Source organism: Ranitomeya variabilis, chromosome 1 (assembly GCF_051348905.1).
Source record: "Ranitomeya variabilis isolate aRanVar5 chromosome 1, aRanVar5.hap1, whole genome shotgun sequence".
NCBI lineage: Eukaryota > Metazoa > Chordata > Amphibia > Anura > Dendrobatidae > Ranitomeya > Ranitomeya variabilis.
The window spans coordinates 215,921,085-215,943,047 of record NC_135232.1 but is presented as its reverse complement, the minus strand read 5'-3'; the positions used below and the strand labels follow the sequence as shown (position 1 = coordinate 215,943,047).

Sequence of the window (21,963 nt, the reverse complement as noted above, 5' to 3'; positions counted from 1 at the left end):
GCGCTCTGGCAGAGCAGTAATAGAATGACAAAGGAAAGAGTTAATGTAAAACCCATGAATCCATTCATGCTGCTCTGTAATTGATGAAGGGCAAATGTAGGGAACCCAAAATATCTCGGACTTCGGTGCTGTAGTAAAATGGGATACATTAAAGATGATCTGTCACTAGCTGAAGAAAACTGGGTTAAATTCCTTGCAAAGATTCCTGAGCTCCACCAGTTTATCACTCCGTTTTAGAAGTATTCATATGTATTGCATTTAAAGCATAGTATGTGCAATTTCTGCTTGTTCGGTGGCTTGCAAAAGTATTCACCCTCTCGACTGTTTACCTATTTTGTTACATTGCAACCTGTGTTTAAATATGTTTTAAATCAGATTTGTGCGAGATGCATGAGATACTAAATAGTCTAAGTTGGTGAAATGAGAAAAATATAGTGATTGGCACATGCATATGTATTCACCTCTTTTGCTTTGAAGCCCCTAAACATTTCTGGTGCAAGCAATTACCTTCATAAGTCACATGCTTAGTGAAAGGACAAACACCTGTGTGTAATCGGTCACCTGATCTGTCAGTATATACTTTACCTTTTCTGAAAGGCCACAGAGGCTGCAACACCGCTCAGCAAGACACCATGAAGGCCAAGGAGATCTCCAACCAAGTCATGGACAAAGTTATTGAGAAGTACAAGTGAGGGTTGGGTTATAAAAAGAAACATCCCAATCTCTGATGATCCTCGAAGCACCATCAAATCCATTATCAAATGGAAAGAACATGGTACCACAACACACCTGCCAAGACAGGGCCGTCCACCAAAACTCTCAGCCTGGGCAAAGAGGGCATTAATCAGAGAGGCAGCACACAGACCAAAGGTAACAATGAAAGAGCTGCAGAGTCCAGAGCAGAAACGGGAGTATCTGTCCATATGCCACAATAAGCCGTACACTACATAGCGGTGGCCTTTATGGAAGAGAGGGCAGAAAAAACCCTTTAATTACACACAAAAATTGTAAGGCTCGTTTTGAGTTTTCCAAAAGATGTGGGAGACTCCCCAAATGTATGGAGGAAGGTGCTGTGGCCAGCTTAGACCAAAATTGAACTCTTTGGCCACCAAGGTAAACGCTATGTCTGGTGCCAAAACACAGCAGCTCCTCTCCTTAAAACACCATTGCCACAATGACACACGGTGGTGGCAGCATCATGCTGTGGGGATGTTTTTCGGCATCAGGGACAGGGAAAATAGTCCCAGTCAAGTGGAAGAAGGATGTTGCGAAATACAGGGATATTCTTGAGCAAAACCTGTTTCAGGCCGGCAGCGATGTGAGACAGGGACAGAGGTTCACCTTCCAACAAGACAATGACTCAAAGCATACTAGTAAAGCAACACTCGAGTGGTATAAGGGGAAACGTGTAAATGTTTTGGAGTAGCCTGGTCAAAGCCCAGACCTTAATCCAATTCAGAATCTGTGGTCAGACCTGAAGATTGCTGTTAACCAGAGGAAACCATCTAACCTTGAAGGAGCTGGAATAGTTTTTTGCCTTGAAGAAATGACAAAAATCCCAGTGGCAAAATGTGGAAAGCTCAGACTTATCCCAAACAACTTGCAGCTGTAATTGATGTAAAAGGAGGCTCTTCAACGTACTGACTTTAGGGGATGAATACTTATGCACACTCAAGTTTCCAGCTATTTTGCCCTATTTGTTGTTTGTTTTACAATAAAAATAAAATCAAATGTTCACAATTGTAGGCATGTTCTTTACATGAACTGAATACACCCTAAAAAAGTAAAATTCCAGCTTGTGAAGTAGCAAAACATGAAAAATGCCAATGGGGGTTGAATACGTTTGCCAACCACTGTAGTGCAACTTGGTGTTTGTTCAGGAGGCTCCTCTGGGGGCGTACACTTTCACACCTTCCTCCCAGATGGCAGTGCCTGAACTTCATAGATCAGCTGTTACTGGCAGCTTCTGGGAGGGAGTGGTAAAAGCATACACCCACAGAGAACACGCTAAAGTAATGCCAAGCTGAACTACAACCTGGGATTTCTCATCATACACTCCATAAATAAATGTGAAAATCTCGGCAATGAAGAGCAAAACTTTACGGCTTTACAGGGTATTTAACGAAATTTTTTTTACAATTATTGGTCTGTAAAAATAATATTTTAAATTCTAGCCTTTTGGCTAAGAATATGGCACTATCCAAAAACAGGCTTTATATCTGGATTCACTAATATCTTACAATCAGGCATATTACTGATACAAGGTAAATGGTTTGACCAGATTGGTGGGGATGGTTTTTAGTGGACAGATTGTTTTACATTTTTTCTTTTTACACAGTCTGAACACAAAAAGTCAATTTAAGTAACATCAGTACATACAATGTAATTTTGTACTATAACGTCAGCTGCCAGAGTAGCTTTATTTACTGGGCCCATGAACAAAGTCACAATGAAAATTTATTTCAACTGTTGGTTGGTGGTCTGTAAAATGGACCCACTTCATAAATATGCAAGAGAAAAGGTTTATGAACCAAGATAGCTCACAGTAAATCAGGTGAGGTCTCCGTCGTTAATGGTAAACTATAGTGAGTCAGTAAATGGGAATTAGATAAGACATAGCATGCAGCCTCCCATAAAATAGCCTGGAGCTTGCTGGTGGGGCAGCCATAAAGAATTCAACCTAGCCCATAACTTCATTCTGGAAGTGAGACCTGACTTCATCCACAACCTTATGTTAACCATACCAAACAGGATTTTTTAAAGATATTATTCTATTGCACCCTCTGCTATGAGATCGTTATAAAAAAAGAGCTTTTACAGTTATGGCTAGGTATACAAACCGACAAGAGACAGCGGTGCTTTCTAGGTTTCAGAGTTACCTGTAGTGTGTACTGATCAATTATTTGGAAAAGAAAATGAGGCTTGTTGTCAAAAGACACTGGTCGGTGCAGCAGCTTTCCACTTCCATACGCAATCCAGCCGGATTCCAGCTCTTCATTTCGACAGTAGACAAACCCCCTGAAAATGAATTTCTATATTTCAGTACATCCAATGGACAGACCCACTGATGCTCGCAGATTCCCGTATACAACAGGTTTTGCACAGCAACCGTGTAATAAATAATACAATACCTGGGTAGATCTAAAAGCGAAAAAGCATATGCCTGGCAATAACCGGAAGCAAGGGGTCTGTAGATTGTATATTCTGAGTGGGTGATTGCATTTCAGATCTTTATTCTATCAGTTTATGTTATTTTTCCTTACTTTTAGTTTTTATCAGCAATGAACTTAAGAATACAGGTTCATTGTATTTTCCCATTTACAGACTGTGGGCATTAGTGAACTAAGGGCAACAATTTGCAGTTCACCATCGGTTAAGGCAACCATGACTTTCACAAAACCTCAATGCTTCCCTATGGTTAAAAAGCCCTAGACAATTTATGACATTTTTCAGAGGTCTAACCAAGCTGGAAATCTCTAAATAGCAATTTTACAGTGCTCAGAAATGAGGGCATACCCTATTGCTAGCCTGACCATAAACTAGAGATAAAGGATGGCCAAACATGTCAATGCACATCATCTTCTGCTGACAGTCAGCATCTTTTCCTAATAAGAATAATAAAAAGCAGATACCTGCCAAAAAAGTTATCTGCCAAGATGTTTTTTTGCAGTTAGGTCTTGCAGCTGAAAAATTGCTAATAGATAAAAAACCTAAGGTAGGATTCAGACCACGTCTGCGGTTCTGCCCATGACTAGTCGGGAACCAGTGCCCAAATTCCTAAAAACCAGATCCTCCGACTGAGCCACTGACTTCCTCACAGTGGTGTTCATCTCTTATGCCAAACACTCTTCAAAATCAAGGAGTCTAGCTGAATCCTCAAACACCACCATTCAGATGGAAGCCCCCAGTGCAACCAAGATTGAGGAGGACACACTTCATTTGAATCCAGCCTTAGCCTGCACACGCACAGCAGAGATTGTTTTACTTTACAAGATGTTATTCCAAAGAGAGTAGTGTGAAATCCATGAAGTCTGGGCAGTGTAAGAGATACACATTGTCAATGAACTTACCGTAAAGTGCCATGTAGTCCGGAGCCAAGTTTACTTAGGCCTCTTCCCACCGAGTTAGTTGTATATAGGTAAAGTCCATCAGATGCAAGGCAGCGACCCAAGTCTGCATCTGTAATAAAAAGAAAATGAGATAGAGGGAGGAGTTTTGTACAAGTTTTCAACCATGTGCTTTTAATATATGAAAACTCACAGCGAGGGTAAAGGGATAGCACGGGAAAGGACTATACTCACTGCTTCTTAAAGCTTCATAACGGTTTACACCAGTGTACAATATGGCCAATTGTCAAAGGCCTCTTGATCTGTTGTGGGCAACCACAACATTAGCAGATCAATCTACCCTTATCTGGAGACATTGGGCGAATTTTAAACATAATTAAGGAATTGAACATAATGCACTATGTACTAGAGAGTAAGCTTTTAAATTGTTTTTTCCAGATCAGAAAAGCATGAAGGCTTTCTTCCAGAAACAGAGTTACACCAGTCCATGGGTTGGAACTGATACTACACATCAGCTCCACTCTGTCCACGAAGCGTAATATTAGACTCTTACCGCCTGTTTTTTATATGCACATGTCTGTGATGAGAATGATGAAAAATCATCTGTACAGAACTGGAGGCAGTAACTATTATATGGCCTAAAATCCATTAAGAAAAAAATAATCTGAAATCTTCCATTTTTTTTTTTTTAATGCAAACAGATACGGTAGCGATATGGAAAAATCGAAAAAAGTAAATAAAAATACACACACCTAGCATAAAAATCTGATTCACACAATGGGTCATTTTCTCATGAGACATCCTATTTAAAGGGGTTGTCCAGGTTTAAGAACAAAGCATGTGGTGGGCACACTGTCATGATTCCCTGGCATTTCCGGAGAGACTGAGTGGTTACATGACCGTGTATATGCAGATCGCACACATGTCGTCACACAGAGTGACAGCAGAGTTTGATCACAAGCCTTGACAACCCCTCTAAGTGAATGAAGCTCTACAGCAATACTAAACAGACTGTACACAGTTGTAGCATCATATTTTTGAAACTAAAGCATGTGTGTCGTATTTACCAGAACTTAACATGTGACTGCAAGATTGATGAGAACTATCCAGCTCTGCAATGGTATTAAAAAAAATATATGTTTATTTCATAAGTTTAAGATTTTGCACACAGATGAGCGGACTTTGTGCTTGAAGCTATGCAGGCATAAATCCGAGCATGCCAAGCTTTTTTTATCTTTGGATTACAGAAATCATAACTTTATTCTTCTGCTGACAACTATACAAGGACTTGGGGTTTTTTTGCTTTTTTTTTTACTTGTATTTGAAAATGGCACCATTCAGTGGTACATATATATTTTTGATAAACTTATATTATCCCTTTCTGGGGAGAATGGGAAGAAAACCTGTTCCAACACATGTTTTTCTGTAGTATAAGTTTTACCTTGAATACAATTTAAAATGAACTTTTTTCACTGTTATTTTATTACTTATCTTTGTTTCACTAGGGAACTTCCATAATACGCTGCCTTTGAAAATAGGTTAGACCATGCCTGTCAACATCGGTTATTTATCTGATCATAAAGCAGCCCAAAAATGAGGAATATAATGCAAATAGATTTCTAGTACACTCAAAGTGATTTCATTCTATATTGTCAGCCATGATAATTTACCTTTGTTTTCATTGTTTGAGCCACTGGTCCCATCAGGAGCTGGAAGCATATCCTCAAAGCCCCAGGATACAATGTGCTTACTTCCTAGTAAACAAGAGGGAGATCCCGGCCCTCCTTCTAGAAGCAGCAACCTTCGGAAAATGAAAGGCAGAACAAGCTTACCAGCATGATCTGTCTGCAATTTGCTACACAAAATGGAAGTTGAAAATGAATAAATCAAAAAAAAGCACAAAGAAAAGTGAGAAGGTGAGCCGCACTAGATAAGCAAGAATTCATAATTCATCGACGCAGAACACCAGCTGTGCTATGGCCGTGCCATGCATGTACTTCATAATAAGGCTTTTATTGCCCGAGTGTATTAGGATGCTAAACAAATAGCAAAAGAAATAATCAATACTTGTCTTGGGCCAGAGAGAGGTGTATAAAATGTATCAAACAGTAAAATAGGATTCAGCGCTTCAAAGGATAGAGATGAGTGATGGCCGTTACTGCGAATTACTGGAGGGAAAAAAAGCACTACAGCAAAATAGGATGAAAGGCTTCGGTTTTATTATTACTTAGTCTTAGGAGACTGTAGGTTTTTACTGTATAACAAAAAGCTAAAATTTGCTATTATACTTTACAGCTCCTATTGTTAAGATCTCTACTTGCTGCCAGTGAGTTAGAGGGGGTTTTGTTTTCCCCATCTGTCGGCATATGACAGCTTCTAATACACCCACCAATCCTGAGAATGAGGGGGAATACAGAGCTGGTGTAATACTGCAGCACCCCCCCGTTATATTTTTTACCTACCTAGTGCCACTATCAGACATCAGGCAGCGCAGAGAACAGCAGGCTCAGCATTGTGGCGTTTATAGGTGTGGGCGAGGGAGATGATAGTCAGATGAATGCTCATGCAACTGACAACTGGTATTACCCCACAATCTAGTGTATAAGAGGAGACAGACATGCCGTGTAACTGGGCAGCATGGTGGATCAGGGGTTAGCGCCGTTGCTTTGTAGCACTGGGGTCCTGGGTTCAAATCCCACCAAGGACAACATCTGCAAAGAGTTTGTATGACCTTTCCCATATCAAACCAGGAACATTTCCCTGTAAGTTTCCCTAATAATTTTACCCTGCCACTCACCTATTTTTTCGGAAACTTTAACCAACACATAAATCACATTATCATAGGCGGTTCCAACCTTTATACGGATTACACAGGAGCAGAGGTATGTATCCTACCCTTCCTTTCTTACCCTATCTTTTTCCTCACCATGATTGCACCACTGATTTACCTTTATTGTTTTATCATATTGATCGACATGATTGTATAGGTAGTGAATATTTGTCTTTTTCTGTTCTGCCATTCTGTTATCATTTTGTTTGATTATTGCAGTGTATTGATGAAGGTCGATGTAAGACCAAAACTTTTTCCTTGACTGCAAATACATTTCTAATCATCACACGTTCAGAAGTCGAGTGCCAAATATTATTTATTATTACTCTGGTGTGGGAACCTATTTGAGCACCAACACAAGCTGTGCAATGGTATACTTCACAGTATGATGTACATGGCAGGGGGTGCAATAATAATGAAGTCAGGAGGCAGGGATTTCGTCCAGGGACCGCATGCCCCGGAGCCTAGAAGAGTGTTCATTATTAAAACTGCTTTTCTCAACATCTAGACAACAGCGATGAGGCATACCAGTAAGACTGGTTTAACCATTCTATTACCCCTATGCCCATAGTAATAGCTTAAATTCATTCAGGGGGTGGCAGATTCCCAGTTCAAGGACAATAGACATTTGGGCCACTGTTCATTGTCTACAAAGGATTTTTACAATGTCAGCTTTGGAAAAAAAAGTCGTAGTTACTCACCGATAACGGTGTTTCTCAGAGCCCATGACAGCACTACCAGAGAGAGATGGAATCCGCCCTTCAGGGACAGGAAACCTACAGGATAAAAGGGCGGTACCTCTCTCCTGCCTCAGTTTAGTTTACAGAGCATCAGAGGTCCTCCAGGTTAGTGACAACAAGAAATACACATATATTTTTAGTAAAATACTTATGAAGATTACACCGTGTCTAAATGAAAACCACACACTTCGTATAATAAAGTGCTCACCGCACACGTGATAAGGGGGGGGAATAAGCAGGTGCTGTCATGGGCTCTGAGAAACACCGTTATCGGTGAGTAACTACGACTTTCTCAGTCGCCCATGACAGCACTACCAGAGAGAATTGCAGAGATTATTGCTTTAGGGAGGGACCACAGCCTGCAAGACCCTTCTTCCGAAGGTTAAGTCCGACGAAGAGGCTAAGTCTAAGCGATAGTGCCTAAAGAAGGTTGAAGGTGTTGACCAGGTGGCCGCTTTACAGATTTTATCTATTGGTACCTCCGACCTTTCGGCCCAGGAGGTCGCCATAGCCCTTGTAGAGTGTGCCTTGAGTCCTTCAGGAACTGCGTTCCCCGTGGACGAGTATGCCAAGGCTATCGCATCAGTGACCCAACGAGCTATAGTGCTTTTGGAGGCTTTGAGTCCTTTCCTAGGCCCCTGAAAACAGATAAAAAGACAGCCTTCCTTCCTACACTGACGGGAGGACTCTAAGTAGTGTATTAGACACCTTCTTACGTCTAAGGTGTGGAATTTTTCCTCTTTTTGATTTTTCGGGTTTGGACAGAAGGAAGGAAGGATTATTTCCTGGGATCTATGAAAATTGGAAGCAACTTTGGGTAGATAAGCAGGGTCTGTCCTCAATACTACCCTATCTTCCATAATTTGTGTGAATGGAGGGTTCGCAGATAGGGCCTGAAGGTCACTAATCCTACGGGCAGATGTTAGAGCTGTAAGAAGGGACATTTTAAGGGATAAGATTTTAAGCGGTATCGAATCTATGGGTTCGAATGGTGGTTCTGTCATAGCTGAAAGAACTAAATTTAAGTCCCAAGATGGAGGGCTTCTAATTTTTATTGGCCTAGAATGTGCAGCGGCTTTAATGAACCTTGCTACCCATGGGTTAGTGGCAACACTATGATTGTATAACGCCCCTAAGGCCGCTACTTGCACCTTTAAAGGTGCTCACTGAGAGGCCCATATCCAAACCTTTCTGTAGGAACTCTAATATTTTGGCTATTGGAACCCCATCTTGTAGTCTTACACCAGAGGTGGACAGGAACTTTTTCCAAGTTTTACCATAGATTCTAGTAGTTATTGTCTTCCTACTTTTTAATAGTGTGGAGACTAAATTATTTGAGAATCCTCTTGCCCTTAGCAGTGACCTTTCAAGTTCCACGCTGTCAAGTGTAGATTTGCCGACTGAGGGTGGAACACCGGCCCCTGTGATAGTAGGTCCGGAAGATCCGGAAGAACCCAGGGGTCTGTGATAGATAGGATTCTCAGCCAGGAAAACCAGGCCCTTTTGGGCCAGAAGGGTGCTATTAGAATGATTCTCGCCCTGTCCTGTCTTATCTTCTGCAGGACTGCCGGTATAAGTATATGAGCGGGAAAGGCATATGTCAGACCGTGAGTCCAGGGAATCGAGAATGCATCCAGTGTTCTGGGGTTCCCTCTGTGATCTAGAGAACAAAACTGTTTTACTTTCCTGTTCTCTATAGTGGCGAAGAGGTCTATTACTGGAACTCCCCAAATTTTTGTGATCTGATCGAAGACCCCTTGGTTCAGAGCCCACTCCCCCTGTTTTAGCTGGGTACGGCTTAGGAAGTCTGCCTTTTTGTTCGTTACTCCTCTTATGTGTAATGCTGAGAGGGATAGGAAGTGATGTTCGGCTATGGTAAAGATTTGGGAAGTAGTTTCCATCAGGGCTTGGGATCTGGTCCCCCCCTGGTGGTTCAGGTAGGCCACCACTACTTGATTGTCCGAGAAAACCCGGACATGTTGTCCCCGTAGTTTGGGAAGAAAAACTGACAGAGCATGGTTCACTGCACAAAGTTCTTTTTGATTTGAGGATACCTGGTATTCTTGATCTGTCCAGACCCCCTGAGTAACACTGTTTCCCAGGTGAGCTCCCCACCCCGTGGGACTGGCGTCCGTGGTAACTACTTGATGTACATCTATCACCCACGGAACCCCTTTTGACAGATTGTTGGAATCCAGCCACCAGTGTAGGGAACGAATAACGCCTGAACTTAGAGTCATGCGATCTTCCAGGCGTCCCCTCAGTGTAACCTGATTTCTCAGGACATCCCACTGGAGGTCTCTTGTGTGGATCTGAGCCCACTGTACTGCCGGGAGACACGCAGAGAGGGACCCTAGTAGAGACATCGCTCCTCTTAAGGTCATATGAGGATTTCAGCGAGCTCCAGACACAATGCTTAGTATTTTTTGTTTCTTCAGGTCTGGAAGGCGACATTCCTGTAAAACCGAGTCCAGAGTTAGGCCCAGAAACTCTTGCACCATAGTCGGTTCTAGTTTTGACTTCTGGAGATTTAGGAGCCAACCTAATTCTGTTAGAGTTTTTATCACTCTGGTGCACTGTTGGCGACAATGTTGGGCTGTATCGCTGACAATCAGGAAGTCGTCTAGGTAAGGTATTATAATAACATCCTCCTCCCTTATATGGGCCATCATTTCTGCTACCACCTTGGTGAAAATACGGGGTGCTACTGAAATGCCAAACGGGAGGGCCTTGTACTGATATTCCTTCACTACTCCCTCCATGACTACTGCTATTCTGAGGTATTTCTGTGAGTTTTTGTGGATGGGGACGTGATAGTACGCGTCGCTGAGATCCAACACTACCATGAAACAATTTGGAAACAGGTTTTTTATTGTAGATCTTATCGATTCCATTTTGAATGTTTGATTCTTTACATAGCTGTTTAATCTCCGGAGATTTATTATTGTGCGGAAGGAACCGTCCGGCTTTGGGATCAGAAATAGTGGGGAGAAAAAACCTTTCCCTCTTTCCGGTAGCGGAACTTCCCGGACCCGACTTGCGCTGGTGGTGACGCTGCTGTTGCTGCGGCGGTGGCTGTAAGGGCTGTGCCGGCTGGAGCTGCTGGTTGCTGTCTGCCATAGTGGGACTGCATGCAGCGACAGGTGCTCTCACAGCTGTGGTTTTTAAAAAAGCGCGCCGATCACCCCTCCTCCAAGCTGCTTTGCAGGGAAGCGCTGGTCCCCAGTGCGCATGCGCGCTCCCCGGGACCCGGAAGTAGACGCATCTATATCCGGCGCGGCGGCCATCTTGGTGCTCTTACACACACCAGGCCGCCGCTCCGGACCAGGCCTCTCAGCAGAGGCACGCCGGGTCCCTAAAGCTCCTACCCCGATCCGGGGAGGCAGCGGCGCTTCCCTCCGCTCGCTCTGCAGCCCCATCGGACCCAGAAGCGGCGGCGTCGGACACCGAGCCAGCGGTGACAGGGGCCTCCCCGCCGTCATACCTCCACTGGTCGGCTCCGGATACAGGTACCGATCCTGAGGGTTCCCCTGTCAGGGACAGGAAACAAAACTGAGGCAGGAGAGAGGTACCGCCCTTTTATCCTGTAGGTTTCCTGTCCCTGAAGGGCGGATTCCATCTCTCTCTGGTAGTGCTGTCACGGGCGACAGAGAAATAAGAATGTTTCCATCCAATGACTGTTAGCAGGGTTCTCAGGCTAAAGATTCATAGTTTGTTAATTTCAAGAAAGTCAAGTATATTAGCCAAGTAAATAAAATACTGAGCTCAGTAGTATGTACTGCGCTCGGCAGCGTTGGCAGGGTTGTCAAACCTTCCAAATGACAGAAAAAGTATAACTCTGCGGGTTATTTCTACTCATCATACAAGATGTAATGCTCTTACCGTGTATAAGTGTAGCCAATGCTTTCAGCCATGATAGTAAATCATAAGAAATATAAGATCTAAAACAAAGGCAAGAACATGCTGGCTGCATGACAGAACAAGTAACCACTATTGCACTGAATGACAACTGTACTTTCTTTCAAGTAACTATTCAGAATAAACTTTCCTTTTTTGTATACTTTGAGAATAAAACAAAATTTCAGACCCTTAAATAACTTGTAACCTGGATTTTTTACTGGTTTTCCCTTCTGCATGACCGAACTTTAATTTGCATTGACCCGGAGTTGGTGGGAAAAGGCTAGCTGCAAGTGATGTCTCCCATACATACACACATTGCACTAGGGAGGGATTCCTGCTCTTGCAGATGTAGATCTCTGGACCAAAATCTCAGGAGATTGAGATCTCAGTGCCGAGATCTCCATCTGCGCCGCCACCGGCAGCCATTCTCCCGGAGTCCACCGCATAGTAAACCATGGAAGTGCGGGGGCTCTGGGCTTCCACAAAATGTCGGCAGAGCTCCGGCACCACCGAACACCGGAAGCACACATCCAAACACCCCGTCATCCCAGCCTGCAGTAACGCTCCCCTCTTGCCTCCTCCAGCAGTGACCCAGGGACCCTGCTCCACCGCAGCCTGTAAGGTATATCAGCATTATAATACGCACCCCCATTTTCCCCCAAAATTTGGGGGAAAAAAGTGCATCTTATAATCCGAAAAATATATGGTAATATATTACCATACACACACAGTGCTTAGCATAAATGAGTACACTTCCTTTGAAAAGATTTTAATCAATCGCTCACTTAACACAAGAACAATTTCCAACATTTTGATAAAACTGAGCTTGATAAAACAATTTTTTAGCTCCCAACATGAAAGTAAGGTTAACTTTAATTACTGAATCTTCAGTTTTATTCAAATTAGTTGATTCAAAAATGAATACACCTCACATCAAAACTACTACATCTAGCGTATTGTCTAAATATCATGATTTTTAAGGATAGCAACAATTCTTCTAGGCATGGAATGAACAGTTGGCGACATATGGCAATATATTTTTTTCCATTCATCAAGAACAACCTCTTTAAGAGCCTGGATGCTGGATGGAGATTTATACTCAACTTGTCTCTTTAGTATTCGTCACAGGTGTTCGATTGGGTTCAGATCAGGAAACATACTTGGCCACTGAATTACTTTCAACCTGTTCTTCTTCACAAATACAAATGTGGCCATGGTAGATGTCCTCTTTTCCAACATGACAGTGATCAGAAACACACATCTAAGGGCATGGAGTGATGGTAGCATCTTTTTCAATACAGAGAAGTACATCTGTGAATTCCTAATACCATCATTGAAATGTATCTCCTTAACACCAGCGGCACTCATGCAGCCCCACATAAGGACACTGCCACCACCACGTTTCACTGTAGGCGCCATGCATTTTTCTTTATACTCCTCACCTTTGCAACGCCATACAGTTTTGAAACCATCAGTTTCAAAAACATTTATCTTGATCTGATCACTCAGGAGTAAAGAGTCCCAGTAGTCTTCATATTTTTCAGCATGTGCCCTGGCAAATTGTAGGTGGGCTTGTTTGTGCATTGACTTTCAGAGAGCTTCCATCGTGGACGGCACCTTTACATGCCAATCCTCTTGCTTGGAAATCAATGGCTCACATTTGTTGATTCTGAAAAATCTATTGTGCTGTACTCATTTATTCCGAGCACTGTGTGTGCTTCCCTAAACATTTAACTTTCATGTGCTCATTTGTGAGAGGAACTCAGAGAAAGACAAATAAAATAGTTATAAAAGGTAGGCTAGGGTTACATCCTAGTTCTATAAGTTCTGATCAGATCATGAGAACACCTGGCTAGCCCGGCATATATCAAGGCTAGCCCTTCAACTTAGTCAGTCAGATAGGGTGAAGTTGACCAGAGTGTATTTTTGGTGGAGCTTAAGAGCAAGAGAAGCCAAAATCTCTCTCTGAGGAGAGAGGCCGTATGTATCAAACTGCAAGCAGTCAGCCGTGTATGAGTAGCCAGGGTCTGTGGTGTTTGGCTAATGCAAAAATCTAGTGCCTGTATGAATGCTACCTAATGCCTGCCTGGGAGCGGAAACCCTACAATATAAAATTATTTATGCACATACACGAAATATATATATATATATATATATATATATATATATATATATATATATATATATATATATATATATATATGCACACACATACATATATATATATATATATATATATATATATATATATATGCACACACATACATATATATATATATATATATATACACACACACACACACACATATATATATATATATATATATATACACATATATACACATATATACACACACATTGCGTGTGTTGCGGCTGTATTTTTTGCGCGTGTCGAACACTCTATTAGCACACCGTATCCGAGCACGTTTGCTCATCTCTAATACACACACACACACACACACATACACTCCTAAAATATATATATCAGTTGTACTCACCTATACAATACATCTGCCACCGGCAGGGATCCTAAATCAGTCTGTTTCTGTAGCAAGTGTACAGTGTGAATGAACGTTTTCAAAGATCCTCTAAAATGCAACAAATAATCAAAATTAAGAAACAACAAAAAACATACATTAGAAAACAAACATTATGAAAAACCTTCAGGTTATATAACATATCGTTGCACTACTGTAACCTTCATACAGGACCACAAGTAACAGTAGAATGAGAACATAAATGTTTATGTTTGTGATATATACGTAAAATACTATAGGATGTACACGTGGTTCTTGACAGAAACAAAGAAAGAAAAAAAAAAAAACGCCTAAAAAAGGAGTTCTCCAGTTTCAGTAAACTATTGTCCAGAAAAACTGCTCAGTAAAAAAACAAAAAAACAGTGCTACTACCCATTTTCCATTGTTTGTCTGTAGCTCTAAATTGATAGCACTGCAGACAATCACTGAGCTCGGCGGCTGTGCCGTCTACATCAGCTATTAAAGGAGTTGTCTCATAAAGAAGATACCACCTATCCATCAGTTATACATTTATTGGCCAACAGCTACAGATATATATTGGGACCCCCACAAAGGCCCCTGTGCGAATTGAGTGGTAGAAAACACATGTGACCACCTCCCTTATACACAGTGAGCAGTGCAATGGTCTAGTATGGGGGAAGGGCATCTGTCAATCATAGTTGCCCTGTGTGAGGCAGTGACCCGTTACAGCTAGAGGGCACTGTTTCTTCTCCCCAGGATCCGCACAGACGCATAGTGAGGCCATGAGGGGGCGTTACAGTCGCAGGTGTAGCTGTGATTGTAATTGTTAAAAGCCCTGTAGTATAGAGAGGTTTGAGAGTTGAGGCTGAGGAGTCTCAGGGCCAGAGTGAGGCCTGACAATCCACAGCATACACAGTGGTGCTGCTGTCCATGATGACTGGTCACAGATGTGGACAGGTCTTGTGCCCGGAGGTGAACCGGAGGTAAACTGTCCTGTGCCCAAAGGAAGGACTGGCGTGTGTCACAGCTGCAGACAGGAGGATGTCAAGGTCTGTGTACGGCTGTGAGTAGAGACTGTGATACAGCAGTGCAGGACACCCATGGAACTAGTCAGAGGAGGACTTAGCGTGTGTAGTGACTGCAATTTAAAGGATGCTGTTATGAACTGGTGTAAATTGAACACTGAAGTTATATGCACTGAAGTTATATGCATTGAAGTTATATGCATTTGTGTGGACTTGAACCTTTTCTGTGTGAAGACAACATATTAAAGAGACTTTTATGTTTGAACTTTGTGGGTCACTGCCTCTTCACGGCTACCAATGCACTACACCTGCTAGACAAGTGCATAGTCACAGTTTCTGAAGTATTAAAATCTAACAACCTTCTCCTCGCCCACTGACAGTGACTGAACCGTGTATAGGCAGAGCCTTGCCAGTCACTGTCAGCAGGTGGTGAGAAGCTGCCAGGGAGGCGCCTGTACGACTGAGCTGCGACAAACATACATGGCTTTGATCATACTGCCAGTAGCTGATACATGCTGCCCACGGTTTGGACCCACGGTTTGGACAGCATGTATCTGCTGATAGGTCCCCTTTAAGCCCAGGCTTTAAGACGCACTTCCAGGGGACCTGTCATCGGGTGACAGAGCTCAGTGCCATTACTGGATAATGCACGTAGCTGAAGGTAAACTCCTGATACTACTAATAGCTATAGAGAATTTTTATTTAATCAATTACAAAATTAAAAGACAATTATTTACAAATTATAAAATACTGTAACTCAGCTAGACAAATGAAGTGACTCCAGCCCAGGCTCACGCAGAGACAAAAAACTGGTTTATGAAAGGCAAATGTTACAGACACATTTCCAGTCCCTTTAGATACACTTGAGATAACCAGCGCAGAGTCGCCCCCTTAAGTCTCTCTAATAACCCACCGGTAAACTACAGTACTTTCCTCCTGTACACGCAGGGGGCTGGAGAGTAAAGTCGCATATTTGGCCCCTGGGATGTTACACAGTTTGCAAAACTTTAACCACCCTTTATTAAAGAGTTAAAGAGTTATTCTCATTATTAATGGCTTTCTGCTCTCCCTTCTCCAAAACAGAGGACCCCAGCTCAGGACAGTGGGCATCAATGAAAGGGTGAAGGAACAACACTCACCAGCCATTAGCTGTGATTTAAGATTTTCCCAATCCCAATTTTCTTGCTTAGAAACACTGTTTGCTTTGAAGCAAATGCCACCATAAATGTAAAAGTGATGTAATTGCCAATGACGATGGCACCTAAGAGGTTAATGTAGCAACGCTCGATTAACAGGGTCTTCCCTGTGAACACTGCTCAGCAGCACCCCCCTGCTACTTTAGCTGTTGTTTATAAATGACACTGAAAATTGAACAGGAGACCTCTCCGAAGTTTGAAGTTGTTGTGTGGCTCCCAAGTGGTTAAGCATACTCCTAATTGGTCAGGTCTTAACCATAATTGCATCTTGTCAATGGGTTTTTATAGCTTATTACATCAATATTTGCTAATGAGCTTTGTAAAGGCTTAACATTTAAAGGGTAGGAGTTTGCTCTTAAAGTAACACACTCCACCCCCCCAATATAGGTGGAATCATCTCATCCCTGATATTCTTCCTTTGAAGAACCACCTAACATCTTTAATCTAGTAGATGAAACACTGGGATACAACTGGGGCACTGCTTAAAAACGGCTGCCTCTTTTGAAAACTTTTTTTTTTTTTTTTTTACACTTAAATACTAGTATTTGGAACTAAAAATTATTTTTGCCATTCAGTTTCAGTAAAAAGTTTGCGTTTGGCTTTCACAGGCTCTTTGTTTCCCTGCACATTCAACTTTCACGTGCTCATAGGTCATACATTAGCAGAGAGAAGCTCGGAAAAAACATAAGTGATAGACTTTCCTATAGCTTTCCCTTAGAAAATAAAAAGACGCTCACTGATCAATCCTCAGTTAAGTCATTCTGTAGACATCAACAAAAATGTAACATGGAGGCTTCAGAAGGCAAACTGTGCAAAATTACCAGATTACCAAAGAATTGGTTAGCCAAGAACGTACAAGAAAAAAAAAAATGTCTTCACAAGGTGGACCAATAAAGGTACAATGGTGTGCACTCAGTCAATTTGGAAAGTGAGGTGCAGGTGTCATGGACTGAAGAGTCCCCGTACAAGTAATATCTAGAAGACACCGCACACTCTTAATAGATATTTATGCAAATTGTGCAAAATTTATTAAATATCACACTACACATTAGTGACACATGGGAGCAATGTACATTTCAAGGATAAGCGACCACTTGTAGTAACAATTCAATTGACGTTTCGGCTCTCCTGAGCCTTAATCATAATATCGCTTGGTATAGCAATGATAGATACACATAGCGAATTCCTTGCTTACGGGTATAGGTGGTGCTATTAGCAGATAAGGTGGTATGTGGCCAATCGTGGTATGCTGCCCTGTGTGCTGAACCTGGGGTGGATGTCTTGTAAGGCGGCGCTCCCGCGCCTTGCTGATGTCGGCGTCGACATCAGCAAGGCGCGGGAGCGCCGCCTTACAAGACATCCACCCCAGGTTCAGCACACAGGGCAGCATACCACGATTGGCCACATACCACCTTATCTGCTAATAGCACCACCTATACCCGTAAGCAAGGAATTCGCTATGTGTATCTATCATTGCTATACCAAGCGATATTATGATTAAGGCTCAGGAGAGCCGAAACGTCAATTGAATTGTTAATACAAGTGGTCGCTTATCCTTGAAATGTACATTGCTCCCATGTGTCACTAATGTGTAGTGTGATATTTAATACATTTTGCACAATTTGCATAAATATCTATTAAGAGTGTGCGGTGTCTTCTAGATATTACTTCACAAGGTGGACAACCCCCTTAACAATATATACATGTACACACATCACTATGTATGTATGTATGTATGTATGTATGTATGTATGTATGTATGTATGTATGTATGTATGTATGTGTATATATATATATATATATATATATATATATATATATATATATATATATATATATATATATATATATATATATATACACACACACACACATATATATATATATATACATACATATATATACAGTACAGACCACAGTTTGGACACACCTCATTTAAGGATTTTTCAGTATACGTACATTCACACTGAAGGCATCAAAACTATGAATTAACACATGTGGAATTATATACTTAAAGGGAACCTGTCACCCCGTTTTTTGAAGATGAGCTAAAAAAAAAGCGTTAAATAGGGGCAGAGCTGGGCATTACATTAGTGTCTTTTGTGTGCCTTTATTACCCACCTATGCTGCTAAAATACCTTTGTAAAGTCGCCGTTTTCTGCTGTCACTCACGCTGGTCTGGTCCTATGGGCGTGGTGACAGCGCTGTTTCTCCCCCAGAATCCTGCTCATCATTCCGTTGGTGGCGTAGTGGTGTGCACATGTCCAACAGAGAATATCCACTGCCCAGGAGATGAAAAAGAGCGCGATCTGCGCTATTCAGCCGTTTACCGGTGGGCGCGGCCATCTTTCTGTGGCCGCGCGTGCGCAGATGGAGCACTCTGCTGCCCGGGGCTTCAGGAAAATGGCCGCCGCGATCTCCATCTGCGCACGCGCGGAATCCCGTGGCCATTTTCCTGAAGCCCCGGGCAGCAGAGCGCTCCATCTGCGCACGCGTGGCCACAGGAAAGATGGCCGCACCCACCGGTAAATGGCTGAATAGCGCAGATCGCGCTCTTTTTCATCTCCTGGGCAGTGGATATTCTCTGTTGGACATGCGCACACCACTACGCCACTACCTCTTGAAGCTCATCAAGAGAATGCCAAGAGTGTCCAAAGCAGTCATCAAAGCAAAAGGTGGCTACTTTGAAGAACCTAGAATATAAGACATATTTTCAGTTGTTTCACACTTTTTTGTTAAGTATATAATTCCACATGTGTTAATTCATAGTTTTGATGCCTTCAGTGTGAATGTACAATTTTCATACTCATGAAAATACAGAAAAATCTTTAAATGAGATTTGGCAGTGGGCTTCATACAGTCTGATCAGAATGTTAAACTGAAAACCTCATGTTCAGTATTTAAATTTTTGCCTAGCGGCTTTAGATCAACGTATGATTTTGGGATGTGCGGTTCATGCTCTTTTTTTTTTTCTTTTTGCACAAAGCTTTAAATGAGAAGGTGTGTCCAAACTTTTGGTCTGTACTGTACGTGGTATCGTCAAGTTCAGAAAACTCTGATCTATCAAGAGAAGAAAAAAAACACAAAAAAAACCTATAAGTAAACACCGTAAACGGAAAAATTCAAGAACACCAAGATTACGTTTTTTGGTCGCTGCAGGTCCCGGAAAAATGCTGTAACACGCGATCAAAATATCACATCAATCCCAAAATGGTAGTAATAAAAACGTCGTCTCGTCCTGTAAAAAATAAGCTATCACGTAGCTCCAGCTGCAGAAAAATAAAAATGGAAACAACCCACCAAATTGTATACTTTTTAAACTTCTCATTTTATTTTCACCACTAACATAATAAAAAACTGGACATGTTTGATATCGTCAGAATCGTATTGATGAGGAGACTCATATTGCATGGTCATATTTTAGCACAAAATGTGCACCGTAAAAACAATTAAAAAAAAAAAAACTATGAATTGTGGGTTTTTTTCCCCCAATTTCACCGTACTTGGAATTTTTTTTCCCACTTTCCAGTATGCTATGTGGTAAAATAAATAGTGTCATTTAAAAGTACAACGCGTCCCGCAAAAAAAACTCATATGGGGAGTGAAAAATAAAGTTATGGCTCTGGGAAGAGGGGGAGGAAAAACGGAAACTCAAAAACAGAAATTGCCTGCGGTGTTTAGTGGTTAAGTCAAACAGGATAGTGATGTGGCGGACGGTGGGTATGGCTGATCTGGAGACACGGAGACGATTACTTTATATTTCTTAGTTTTAATTGTAATAGGAGACAACATACATAGATCACGGGAATAAGAAAATTGGATGAGGAAGTGGCTATTTTAATCTTTAATAAACTTACCGTATTTTATTAATTGCTAAAAGGAAAAATAACAAAACATTATAAAAAATAGATAATTATTTTGGACAAGTGCATAAAAAAAAAAAACACAAGTAAAGTATGGTGTTTAACATTACCATTGTATGACAGATACAATCATCCACTGTACTCTTACCTAGCACACGCCAATGCGACCAGAGCGGCAGCAGAGTTTTCTTTCTGCTTGTAAGAGACTTGCTGGTCCAACGTAGAAGGTTCTTCCAACCAGGAGCAAAGCAAAGACTCGATTCCATTCAAGCAGTCTGCTGGTTCTTTAGTCAAACTTAATGGCTGACAGTCCCGGAGGCAATTCAATAGCACCTCAGCAGTTATGTTACACAGAGAGGGGTCCGTCTTACTCTGAGACTGGATAAGAGGAAAGACCAACAGGAGTCCCATCCGCGAAGTGAACGGAGCCTGCTCTGGTTGCTGTAACAAGCCTTGCCTCTTGAGCAATGCGAGGGTCTCCTCGTCTGAGCCTTCTCGTTCATGTTGTTCCTCCAGAGCCAACTGACGTTGTGCGTTCCATAAACCACGCAACGCATTGAGGCGATACTCCAGTAATCGTGCATAAGCATTGCTTTGGTTCCCACACACGGCTCTTAGGCGTTCGGATAACTCTGTAGGGCTTTTGGTCTCAAATGTTAAAATCTAAGAAAAAAATAAAAATATATATATTAATACTTTAGGGGAAAAAAAACTATAAATGCACTAAAATGTTAAGAGATCACTTTGGCCAATGTAAGAAAAGATCCAAACATTGATATGGAAAACGGATTCCTGGAAGATTGAGTGTTAATTTAAATTTGTTTCCGGGAATGGGAGACGGACTACAAAGCGTGACAATAGTAAATTATGCTTTTATAAAAAAGTAAAGAAATGGATGCATTCAACTAAAGTGCATAAACTTGCAGCTTAATGAAATCAGGTTTTATGCTGACAATACAATTAACCTTACCAGGAGGGCATAATACATATCATACATGCACTTAGCTGATGGGTACACTACATGATGCAGTATAAGTGACCCCTTAGTCAAGATCATGAAAATCAGATCCACAGTGCCTTAACTCCCACCGCCTTCCATAATCACTTGGCACCATGAATGTCACATCACCTTTATTATTAACCAGGTACAGGTCCCTAATTTGGCAGCACTTATTGCCTGCTTCACTAGCTGCAAACTGGCAAGAGAGCAAAAACCAGGCACAGTTGCTGCAAAATCTACTGCGTTGTACTTGGTAAAGAATAAAGGAGACCCTTCAGCCCAATGATTGGTTTAAGTGCTGAGAGTCAAACCGCCACCAATCTAATGCCGATGGACCATCCCAAGGATAAGCCATCAATATCAGAATCCTGAAAAAATTCTTTACATATGAAAATGAAATAATAGAAAACAACATATACCAGAGTTTTGTATTCCTATCTCCCCCCCCACCGTCATGTGCTGCCTCAGATATAATAGTCTAGGAGACCAGATAGAGTATACATCTCCACTACAGGTCATAGATCGTAACATAGTAACATAGTTAGCAAGGCTGAAAAAAGACATTTGTCCATCCAGTTCAGCTTATATTCCGTCAGAATAAATCCCCAGATCTACGCCCTTCTAAAGAACCTAATAACTGTAAGGCTGGATTCATACTGCACTTTAGGTGTCCGTTAGACGGACTACGTTACACCGCTGCATAATGCGGTGTAACGCAGTCCATTAACACCACCATTCAGTCCAATGTTGGACGCATCGCTAGTGCACACCCACAATGGGCATGCGCTATCGATGTGCCGTCGTTGAGTGACGGACCCTGGGATGCGGGCTGCAGCGTTTCCGG

The 21,963-nt window shown here is 41.9% G+C and overlaps 1 protein-coding gene across 3 annotated transcripts in view; it reads right to left on the bottom strand.

The window, feature by feature from the left end:
• Positions 1-21,963, bottom strand: part of HECTD4 (HECT domain E3 ubiquitin protein ligase 4) — a 258,154-nt gene that overhangs the window by 175,462 nt on the left and 60,729 nt on the right. For all 3 annotated transcript variants that reach the window (XM_077292459.1, XM_077292466.1, XM_077292472.1), the window contains exons 2-6: positions 20,268-20,782; positions 14,036-14,125; positions 5,738-5,868; positions 4,071-4,179; positions 2,880-3,018 (exon numbers count right to left, since the gene is read on the bottom strand). In XM_077292459.1, the coding sequence (XP_077148574.1) occupies positions 2,880-3,018; positions 4,071-4,179; positions 5,738-5,868; positions 14,036-14,125; positions 20,268-20,782 (984 nt within the window). The remainder of the gene's footprint in view (positions 1-2,879; positions 3,019-4,070; positions 4,180-5,737; positions 5,869-14,035; positions 14,126-20,267; positions 20,783-21,963) is intronic.